Consider the following 11,776-nt stretch of genomic DNA (forward strand, 5'->3'; position numbering starts at 1 on the left):
TTCCGCTTCCACTTCTTCTTCTTTGAGGTTTTATCGGCAGCGGTCATCCTTAGCGTTGCTCTACTGCCATCTTTTGGAGTTAGCTGAGTACTACAGTATCCACTTTGTAGTTCTTCCACAGGGAGGCACTAGAGAAAAGGCCATTGGCTCAAAACGTTTTTGCTGATGGAGGCATGAATGTGTTCAGTCTATTTCTAAGATTGATAGATTATGAGGTCAGTTGATATTTCGGGAAAAGAGCAGGTAAATGCAAGTGTTCAAAATGAAAAATGTTTTCTTTTTCTTTTATAAGGGGATTCTACTCAATCAATTATGTTGAATGAAGTCTCTCTTCCCCCAACGTACACACCCAAAACTACTCATAATCAGTGCAAATTGGTGTTAAGGTGATGATACAGGGCTATACTATTATAGACTTAAAAGTCAATCAAATGACTACAAAGAGATGCAAGATGTTCACGAGAAAGACACAAACTAAACCCAAGCCGACGCGAAACAACCACAAAGAGATCCAAAAAGACCACAAAAAGAGACACAAACTGAAAGAGACACAAAACAACTACAAATAACTTCATACGTTTTTCTGTGCTGACATCTCATTTCTTAAAAGAGATGTTTTTCTCAATCAAATGTCAGAAAGAGCAACAATTAAACCAGTCTGGGATGACTGGGAGTTCAATCAATAACTGAATCAACATGCCAGTATGTAAATCTCCACAGTGCCTCCCTATTTCGGGAAATGATGAGACGAATATTTGTTCTTGGTACTTTGTACTCTGGTTACACAATTACTTTTTGTTTGTTTTGTTGTTTTTTATTGCAACATGTGACTGTGTGTGTACACATGACTGGAAATCCTGGATCAAAGACGGAGAAGCTATGGCCTAGTTAAGGTCAGGACACAAAAAAAAAACCAAAACAATATTTAGAGAGAGTACTATTTAGACTACAATGGTAAAAATTAACAGTCAAACTTAACTGTACTGAATTTATTTAAATGTTCCCAATCTTTCAGACAAAAGGGTCAATATATAAGATTTTTCTTTCCCCTTTTAAGAGTTTTAATATTTGAATGCACTACCAGTTAATTGAATATAGCAAGTCAAAAATATAGTTAATTAAAAGTGCTTTTCGTATTTTTACTGTATATTAATCAAGTCGGTTTAAATGAATTATTTTATTTTAATCTTGAGTTCTTATGCAATGGTAAAATTTGGTGGAAATTTGTTTGTTGTGTCATAGAGTATTGATCCCCTTCTATTTATCATAAAGTTAATAAGTACCAGGATGGTCTTCGTTGGTTCAGCCCTACTCTGCAAACATTGCTGTCCATTTTGCAATAAATGTAAGGCTTCTGCAAAATCCTCTCATTTTTATATTGTTCCCCAGTTTATGGTTCACCATGGGATTTTCTGTCTCCTGGAGCTGGTTTGCTGCTCTTTCATGTGTCCTCTGCATGGGTAAGCTAATTTTTTCTTTAGATTTTAAAATACATATATATATTTTTTATATGTTATTTTGAACTTTCAAATGTGTCAAACGCCCATGTATTTATATTTATTGTAACCTATAAGTAAGGCGTTTTTTTGTAAGATATAATAGAATTGACATAATAAACTTTGTCTGTGTAATTTGTCATTAGCTTTAAAGATTGAAATAAAAACAATGTATATTGAAATTAGGAAAATTAAATAGCTGTTGAAAACCATTATAACAGCAATTTCAATATTGACATTAAAATTTCAGTGGGAAAAATACCATCCTACATTTCCCCAGTCAGAATGTTTGTTTTCTGAAATCTGAAATTTTCATTTTTTGTTTAGTCATCACGTAATACTACTCATTTTATGGAAACAATTCTATAATGTCTGGCTATGGAGGGAGCTTCCTAAAATCTGTTTACCGTTCTAAATCTTGGCCTCCATGACCCAAACCTGTCCTTTCTTTTCAGGAGGGGAAGTTTGGTGTGAATGCACAGAGGAAGGTATGAAAATTGAAGATGGTTATTACTCACTGACCAGGCAGCTGCAGAGTGGCAGCATGTTGTTCTACACTTGTAAAAAGGGTTACTATCCATACCCTGTTCTGACCCGCACGTGCCAGCTTAATGGCAAGTGGAGACCCGAAAAGTCTTCGCCTCAGATATGCAAACGTGAGTTATGTAGTGATGATGTTTCTCCCTTTGCTCCAGGGCTGACTGCTCAACATGACAACTTAGGTGCTTTTGTTTTGTTTTGCAGTGGTTGAATGCCCAGACCCAACTGTGCTGGAGAATGGAGATGTCTCCCCTCCTCAGGATAAGTACTTTGTTGGAAATGAGACCACGTATGAGTGCTACTCTGGACATAATCTGCGAGGCTCATTCAGACGTGTTTGTTTACCAAACGGGAAATGGAGCGGCTTCACTCCTATCTGTAGCCGTGACTGTATGTCCTGAACAGCAATCTGCTTTCTTTTAGGTTTGGGGATACACCCTCATTTGTAACTTTTGTATGTATGAGTTTAATCTTTTGTCTTTTGTGTTACCACAGCAGGACATAACTGTCCAGATCCTGGTGTCCCAGCTGGTGCCGTGAGAATAGGGAACCTATTTGGAATTGGTGACAAAGTGAAATACAGCTGCAGCAATAATAACCTGTTTTTGGTGGGGTCAAAAGAAAGAACGTGTCTGGAGAACGGCCAGTGGACCGGCACAGAACCAGAATGTTACTGTAAGACAGAAACCCACACACACTGTTTTTTTTTTTTTACAACAATGTGTGGCATTCCCGGAACAACTATAAGCACTGTTTTACTAACTAGTTTTGATCAAGCAAAGTGAGCTTGACTTAGTTTTGCACTCTTGTATTTTGTTAACAGTATTAACATTTTGACAAGTTCGGGGTTTTGTTCCGCTGGTCTTGCCCTTTCAAAAATGCAGCCACCTGGTTACTGGTAGGAGGTCAGTGAGGGATCATATCCTACCAACAATAACTGGTTTGAAGAGACCAGCAGATGCATGCTGATGATCCCTGACCTGCTTCCAACATTTACATGCTGCCTGAAACTACTTAGAGCTAATCCCGAGAACTTTTACTTTTACCTTGTCGCAATTAGGCCTTTTGCAAACTTCTGTTATTGTGGCTTTTGCTTCTTGCAGACAAACACACCTATGACAGTCCACTGGAGGCTTCAGAGGCATTTGGCAGTGCAATCAAAGAAAGCCTCACCACTTTACAGCCCACCGGTAAGGAACTAATATGACAAATGAACTAATGAACTAATAATGTTCATGGACTAATATGATTGTTAGCATTATTTAATAGCAATGCTATATGGTCATTTATGTTATAACAGCATGTTGAGAGGTATATTTGTTAAGTTAGTCAACAAACATAAAAACTCACTCTTCTTTATAAGGACATAATACCTTATTTCTGAACATATTAATCTAAGAAACTGTATAGGTATGAATGTTTCCCTGTAACAGTGCAGAAGACATTGCATGGTCTTCCGTGATGATTTTGTCTCTAGGCAAAAATGGCATTTAATGTGTATGGCAAAAGTAACAGTATTTCTAATGAATTGTGCAGGTAACGAACAGTCGGGGAAAAATTTCAGGATTTCAAAAGATGGGATACTTAACGTCTATATTGCTGTGGATATTTCTGAGAGCATAACTGAGAAAAATGTCACTGATGCAAAAGATACTATCATAAAACTTATTAAACGGGTAAGAAACAAACAGCTCTCCTTTTGATTAAAAGTTTTACACTGTTTTCTTCATTGTTATTGTGACAGAACTCTCTATTACAATATGCTGAATTTGCAGTTAACAGTCACCAACATTCTCCTGGGACTAGAGATATATTGGGATTATTTTGCTAATTGTGGGCTCCCTTTAAAAGATGCATATGGGGTGAAAGTACAGACTGTTGCTGATTAGTGTTGGCAATACATTTGCTGAGTCGATAAAACATGTTAGAAATACAGCCGTTATTGTGACCAATCTGAACATTTAGTCAATCATTTGATCTTATAAGGAATAAAATTAAAATGTTAGAGTTTATATTGCCAGTAGCCTGACTCAGAAATGTCAAATAGATATTTAGAAACCATTAGTTTTTTGGATGTGACTGTCATGGTACTGATCCCACTGAGATATCTGGATCTAACTATGTCAAGTCACTCTATGTGTGGTGGAAGCTGACAAATGGAGCACTTTACGTTGTATGACACACTTTTAGAAACACATTTGGCACGCTGTACAGGTAACATGTAGCTACACAATCTCATTCCATTTGGTTGTCAGGGCAACAGCTCCTTAGAATTAAATGTCATTATGAATTATTATACATTATAATCTTGATCGATGTTTCTTGGCAAGAGTCCCTTGGCTTGTTGTCAATGCACACTATGGGATACTCTTTCTACTGATAAATGAATCAATTACTCAACAAAATAACAACCATAAGCAGTTTGATACATAAGGAGGTGTTGCATTAAAAAAACATGTGTCACAGCAGCTCCACAAGTTTACATGTGTTTACAAAGTTTTGTCAAAACGTGAAACAATATTAAAGATCATACACCTTATATTTAACTAATCTGCTTCATGTCTCCACAGATTGCCAGCTTTACTGTCTCTCCAAACTATGAAATCTTCTTTTTCTCTTCTGAGGTAATTGAAGTTGTCAACATTCTTGATTTTTTGAAAGACGGAGTACAGCCAATAACAATCATTGAAGCCATTGAAGCTTTTGATATAGGCGGTGAGTCAAACAGATCAGAGATGTGGTTGAAAGTTCAAGTTTTGAATACATGGTTTGATCTTAATGTTTTACTGTGTATTTGGATTGAAAGACCACAACACTGCTGGGACAGATCTGACACTCACCTTTGAGACCATCTTGAGCAAAATGGCTTTCATAAAGGACAGAGTTGGAGAAAAAAATTTTACAGCACATCATCACATCCTCATGCTTTTTACAGATGGTAAGTTCAGCCAACTTCAGGGTTTAAATATCAAATGTTGTCTATGTTGTACATGATTTTAACACACTGGTGTCTTTCATTGCAGGTGCTTATAATATGGGAGGTTCGCCTTTACCAACCGTGCAAAAAATAAAGAACTTGATATACATGGACCATAGTAGTGGAGAGAATCATCCAAGAGCAGAATTTCTTGGTGAGTTTTATGATATATTATATGATTATATGATTTCTGTTGCTATATTCACTTTCAACATTAGGCCTCACTACCATTGTTCGGATTTTTCGTTACAGACACATGCTATACGATTAGTAACATTATTGAATTGTTATACAGTAATGCCTTGCTAGCAGCTTGAGCAACAGAATGTGTTTTAATGCAACAGAGAGACCTCAATTTATCCTGCTATTTTTCATTCTGTTACAGACATTTATGTTTTTGCCCTTGGAATTGAAGTCTTTGATGAAGACCTGCAGCTACTCACAACAGGGCTTGGTGGGAAGCATTACTTCAGATTGGATCAGATTACAAACTTGCAAAAGACCTTTGATGAAGTGATTGGTAAGGGATCTCAGAAAGTGAGGGCAGAAAGTTGTATTAATCTGCTAACATATTTGAGTAATTTCTATTATTAGTTCAACTATACTGTAGGTGTGCATTTGTGTGCTAATATTTACCCTTGATTTCATCTCCACCCTCGAATTTGACACAAAGGAGGTATATGATCATAACTGGCGAGAAAAACATGCTTCTCTTGTTTCTTAAAGTGGTTAAGAGCAGGCAAAATCATCCTTCTTGATCTCATGGTTTATATGATAAAAGTCCAACACCACTGATGTTACATGGACAGATACGATAAAGTCACCCACTGGATCCCATTGATTATATACTTATACAGATCATATATCTATCCCCCTCAAGAGAACTGACCATTAAAAAACATCAAACATACACAGTGTTTCCATTAAGAAGAATTACACTTCAAATCTAAAGATGCCAATGTTAGTCTGCATGTCTTTGGTACAGAAATGAAATATATGCCAAAAAAGCAAATTTTATTAGACCTGGTATTAACCTGTGTTCTATATCTGGAAATATTATCTGAATGACGACATTTAATCCACAGATTTTTGCACCTACATCTTTTATTAATATGATCTCAATATGCAAAGCAATTAGCACAGACTGGTGGACTTGTCAATATACAAGGCACATTTCAGGTCAAGGGACACCATGCCACAAATAGACAAACAATTTCTAAATCAGTTTTTACCTGTAGATTATGTCAAGCTTGCTATTTGATTTTGCGTATTTACGTGTGTCCAGTACAAACCTGAAGCTAGGGAGGGACTTGTCATGGATATTGATCGGCATTTACAATATCCAGTGGCACAGAATGTGTATTATGATGACATATATTTGGCTTATAACAAGAGATAATGAACAGTTAACACAGGGACAAAGGATTAAAACTGGAAAAATGGCATTTTCATTTCATGGGGCTTTTAAGATAGCAACAAGAGGCGGCGTTAGATTACCTTTAACCTGACCTTTTTTTGTTTTCTTAAGGTTGTGATCAAACTGTACATCCGATCGCAGTGCAAGCCTGACCACCTCCAAATGTTGTCTGGCTGAAAAATGTGAAACTGATTTTTTGTTTTTGCATGCAGACGAAGACGCTGTTATGGGTCTCTGTGGTCTTCACAAGGCAATAGACAAATACAGCTACGGCTACAAGAGGGAAATGTATCCATGGTCAGCATACATTAATGTCGAGGTGAATGTTTCAGTTTTTCATTGAACCTTATAATTCATTTATGAAATAAGTCCAAATATGAATATCACAATACTTAACATAATTATTTAGGCATGAGAATGGCCAAATGTCTTCACTCCTCCTGAAGCTAAATATTTGACTTAGTGACAATACAGTGGATTCAGAAGTAGGATTTTTGTCCTTGTTTTGTTTTTGTTTTTTTTTACTAGGTGTTGTGCTGTGTAAGAGCAACAAATTGCTTCCTACTTTTGAGTGTTATATGTTATATAACTACTAAACTACAGTATGTATTTATTTATCATTTAAAACTTAAGAGTGGAGATTCAAAGACGAAATGCCTTGGCTCTCTGGTGACCGCGAAGTTTGTTTTGACTGCTGCACACTGCTTCAAAAGAAATGATTTACCTAGGCACGTCACTGTTGAGATTGAGGATGGCCATGGCACAGGTAAGCTTACTCAAGCCTCTTCTCCTCAGGTATCTGAACATGACTTCCGGCATTTTAGCTATCATAAAAACAATCGGCGCAGTATTTAATTCAGTTTTTTGCTTTCAAAATGAATGTTTCTAGGTTTTGAAGTTAAAACCTATGCTTTAGTCCAACATTTTGATTTGACAAAATTTTCTGTTCTTCACCGATGACAGTAACAATTATACTAACACTTTCTCATTTTGTCTCTTTTACAGTGAAAAAAGTTAAAGATTTTTTTCCTCATCCAGAATATAATGTTAGTGCTAGAGTGGATCAGGGCGTGCTGGAGTTCTATGACTATGATGTGGCTCTCATCGAACTGGAGACAGCTGTTGCAACCACCTATAAATCTAGGTCAGAACTGGAGTCCCACAAATACTGTCATTATTAGTTGGATTTGATTAGGATTTATTGATAAAACAGTTCTTACTATGAAGACAATATCCTGTGTTACAAATTGTTCACTTGGAACATCACCCTCTTCATGTCAAATTGTTTTTGGTATCTCATCCAGAACTATTTGCATACCTTGTACCTTGGAGACCAATATTGCTCTTAAACTGCCCAAGAACGCTACCTGCCAGCAGCAAGGTACAGTAACTATAGCAACATGCTGCAACAACATCACATAGCTTGGGCGTCATGAATGTTAAGAAATGTAGAACAGGGTGACATTTCATGAACTGATTTTTTTATCTGACCATTACCACTCAGATTTTTTTGTAATTTTCAAAACAGCGGGCCCTTGTCTGGTAGCAGACAGAGGTAATCAAAAGCAGTCCTCTCATTTCTAGCTGGCGGCTCTCAACCAAAATAAGAACTGTCAGTGGTAGATGTTTATCTGCTTTGGTTAACTAGCTAATTAAAATAAGGTAATATTAAATGTCCATAAGCAATAAATTGAAAATTGAAAATAAAAAAAATAGAAAAATAAAAAAATATTGAATACTTATGAGTACTTCATTAATACAACAAAAATAATAAAGACAAAAGTTTTATATTTCATATTCATATAAAACAAGCTTTACAACCGTATTATATAATATTGTCAATCATTACGCTACAGATGCTTAATTCAGAGGATTTATAGTTGATGACAAATACATTATTAATCACTTAAAATGTCCTTATATCACCTTGTAATTAGTGTGAGTGTGGTCAGGTGTGTTGTTAAGCATTTCTTTATTGTTATTAAATATACCACTTAGAACTGCTAAATAGGGGGAGGTTGCCAAATTTTCTTCTGTCAATTTAGTGGCCTTGCATTTAAAATACATATCTATAGAAGCTCAGGTACAAGTTACTGTATTTTTGTGTTCTCTAAATACAGAGGAGCTTCTTTTAAAGGATCGTCTTGAAATACTCAATTTCCTGACCAAGACAAAGAACTCAATAGAAGAAAAAGATGCCTACATTCACCGTGGTGATACTGTGAGTTTTAAATTACTGAGCTTCCCTTGTGTGTGTGCCTGCGTGCGTGTGTGTATGTATGTGCCTGCTTTGTTCACTTTTCAATCAAAATCTAAAAAGTCACTTTGAGCTATGGTTCTTCTTCCAATTCTCCAATGCAGAGAGCTGCATGCATCAAGCATGCGCTAGATGCAAAAACGATAATAAGAACAGATAAGGCAGAGGTTGCTGTGACTGAGAACTTCCTGTGCAGTGGTGGTCGGACCATTGATTATAGAAGCCATATAGCTTGTACAGGTATGTATTCTGTTTTTCATGTATAAAAATTATTTCGCTACTTTGAGAGGATAGTTTTCCCATAAACATTTTTTGAATTGAGCTAAGCTAAACTAATTTCACCAAAATACATGCAGACACATTATAAAGGCATCCAGTTGTGTCTTATTTCAGGTAAGTAAGGAAAATGGCATAACACCCCAAAACAAAAATGCAGTTTAATTTCCAACATTTTTATCTTTTCCAACCTCAGTTATGAGTTATAAGTAGGTATGTTATTCAATTTATGAAAAACAGTGGTGTAGGTCAAAAACTGAAGCCTATTATTTTCTGTATTTTTTGGGACAGGTGACTCTGGAGGTGCTGTTTACAAGGACTTTGAACATCGCACTGTTCAGGTGAACAGTTGTTCTTTTCCACACATCCAACATTATATCACAAATGAGCAACATCTTGTGGCAAAATATTTCCCAAATAAAAGAAAATCCCTATAAATGAGGTTATATAATTTGACATTGTGAATTGTTGTTGACTTTATGATTTCTTTCACAGATTGGTGTGGTCAGCTGGGGAAACAAAAAGAAGTGCTCTGGGGGAGGTCTCAAGGAGTCAGATAGCACCTCCCGAGATTTCTTTCTTAATCTTTTCAGGGTTGTCCCCTTCCTCAAATCAATCATTGGAGTTACCACGAGTGATGGGTATTCACCACTTACCTTTTTGGAGTAAATGTATTTACATACTGTACTTTGTTTTGCCATTTCATTGATATGATTTGTGTATTGTATGTGTACTGTATGTTTAAAAACATGTTATTTTGCTTATTGATCATTTATCAGACTGAGTTCAGAATGAAAAAGGTACAAATAAAAATATTTAAAGAATATAACATTTTCTCATTAAAAGCATACATACATACCGTATATACATAGATGCATATTCACAAAAAGGCAAAAAAACACCCATTACCCGTTCTCAAAAGGTAGTCAGTGCATGTAAATAGCTACTAGTTATGCTTTTCTGTACTTTATCCAGTCTGCACTTACATTGATTCAACATGTTCAGTGATCAACTAGTGTGTAAAGAAGTTAATAAATCAGCATTGACCTAGGTATAGATTTTTTTTTGAAGAGAAACTAATCCAAATGGTTAACACACCCTGAATTAAGGTCTCCTCTATCCATTGTTTATGTTTCAGTGGCTATTCATATAATATTGCTGACTGTTAGGCCAGTGTTTCTAGACCACCAGCAGAATTGATTTATGTTGTGTTGCTCATGATATTTGTATCATTGTGAAAATTGACTTGTACTTGCCAGATAAAAAAAAAAAAAACCTGGAACAGCCAAAACAGACATTCCTTTTCACCCTGTTTTATTTTTTTCTGTAGATTTTCCAAAAACCTTTACTAAATCATTGTATATTGTATATTGATAATGCAATATGAAATTACCCTTTCTGTGCTAGACATTAATATTGGCCCTATCATGGACCATCTGCTTTGTGCCTGATTTAAAGTTTCTTTTTGACCAGAACAAAACAAACAAACCAGCTCCTGTAAATCTCAGTCTCCAGTGTCACAATTCTCTTATTAACTATATACATATACACATACATACATATATGAATTATACATATATACTTATATAACTTCACATATATAACTTGCACATTGTTCGCTGTGCCTATGAGGTATTTGAACAAGGAAACTTTACTTAGAAAATCATTGGAAGAAGAAGTTTTTATTATAATTTACATGACACACTGTTTATGCATTTACAATCACAGGTTAATAAACTATTTCCTTTTTTCAGGCTTTTTCCAAACCTGCATAAAAAAGGAATGACTAAAAGAATTACTACAGCACTTAAAAGGTTTCATTAAAACTCTTTTATGGATGCTCAGCTCTGCTGATAGAGCCGTCCAGCTCCCCCTTAGGTCAGTGACTCAGGGCTCATGTCCAGCTCTCTGTGCAGCTCTACGCAATGCGGACACTCAGGCTGGCAGCATGCCAACTTAGATCATTCAAACTGGATTTAATGGAAAGTTAAGTTATTTTTTTGGCGTATAATTAAGTTTTTTCTTTCTCTCTGTGGCTTTGAGATGGAAATGAACTGAGTTTCTCAATCATTGCCCTGTTTTTATAGCTCACAAACAAACAGCCATTGCATTACGAATGATTTGTTGTGGTCAAATCCAGTTTATGGTTTCAAAATCATGTTATATTACTTTGTAACTGTGATCTGTTGACCATTATGCTGTCAGACTTTGCCTCAGTGAAAATTTACATTTAGTAATTCTCTTTACTAATGCATATTGGCTAAATGTCCAACATCAAAGAGCAGTGGTGGATTTTCAACATCAATGTTAGGTTTTCTCTGAGATGGTGAACCTTGTACGTAAGGGAGTGTCTGCCTATGTGTGTGTGTGTGGTGGTTTGTAAGGTCAGTGATGTACTGGCTTCCCGTGGGAACATTCATCTGGTTTCCCTTTAACTAAATGGCAGAGAGGGAGGAGGTCAGTGGGATGACGGAGGGAGGCAGAGGCAGAAGAAGACAGACTGTGTGAGGAGAGCTGAATGGGAGAGGCTTAATTGAATGAAACTCTCTCCTGGTCTCAGATGCTGTAAACAAAGAGGAAATTTAAAACGAGACTCATTTCTTATTGAATCCCCCTGGAGGGCTCAGGAACCTCTCAGTCTTTTCTTTTATTATTTAGAGCATCCCCTGATAATGCATACGTCTTGTACCCCACCTTCAATTTAAACAATGCAGGAACAGTTTGACTGAAATCAAGCTACATCTAAACTAATTAGCTGTGTATGGATAGAGCAGCTTGCATGAGGACAGTATATTCATGGCAGCCCCCCCCCC

At 36.2% G+C, this 11,776-nt stretch overlaps 1 protein-coding gene across 1 annotated transcript; it reads left to right on the forward strand.

The window, feature by feature from the left end:
- The first annotated feature begins 1,302 nt into the window (after window positions 1-1,302).
- Window positions 1,303-10,258, forward strand: LOC111666299 (complement factor B-like). Its single transcript, XM_023421605.2, has 18 exons — window positions 1,303-1,460; window positions 1,952-2,152; window positions 2,241-2,426; window positions 2,532-2,711; window positions 3,140-3,226; window positions 3,573-3,712; window positions 4,607-4,751; window positions 4,843-4,974; window positions 5,060-5,167; window positions 5,399-5,533; window positions 6,643-6,749; window positions 7,064-7,196; window positions 7,436-7,574; window positions 7,735-7,811; window positions 8,551-8,651; window positions 8,792-8,927; window positions 9,255-9,304; window positions 9,459-10,258. Exons 1-18 carry the CDS (start codon window positions 1,403-1,405, stop codon window positions 9,630-9,632), a joined length of 2,289 nt encoding a protein of 762 aa, XP_023277373.1. The 5' UTR covers window positions 1,303-1,402; the 3' UTR covers window positions 9,633-10,258.
- Window positions 10,259-11,776: the final 1,518 nt, after the last annotated feature.

Source organism: Seriola lalandi, unplaced genomic scaffold (assembly GCF_002814215.2).
Source record: "Seriola lalandi dorsalis isolate HSWRI2012SDOR001 ecotype SW California unplaced genomic scaffold, Sedor1 jcf7180002054672, whole genome shotgun sequence".
Classification (NCBI taxonomy): Eukaryota; Metazoa; Chordata; class Actinopteri; order Carangiformes; family Carangidae; genus Seriola; species Seriola lalandi.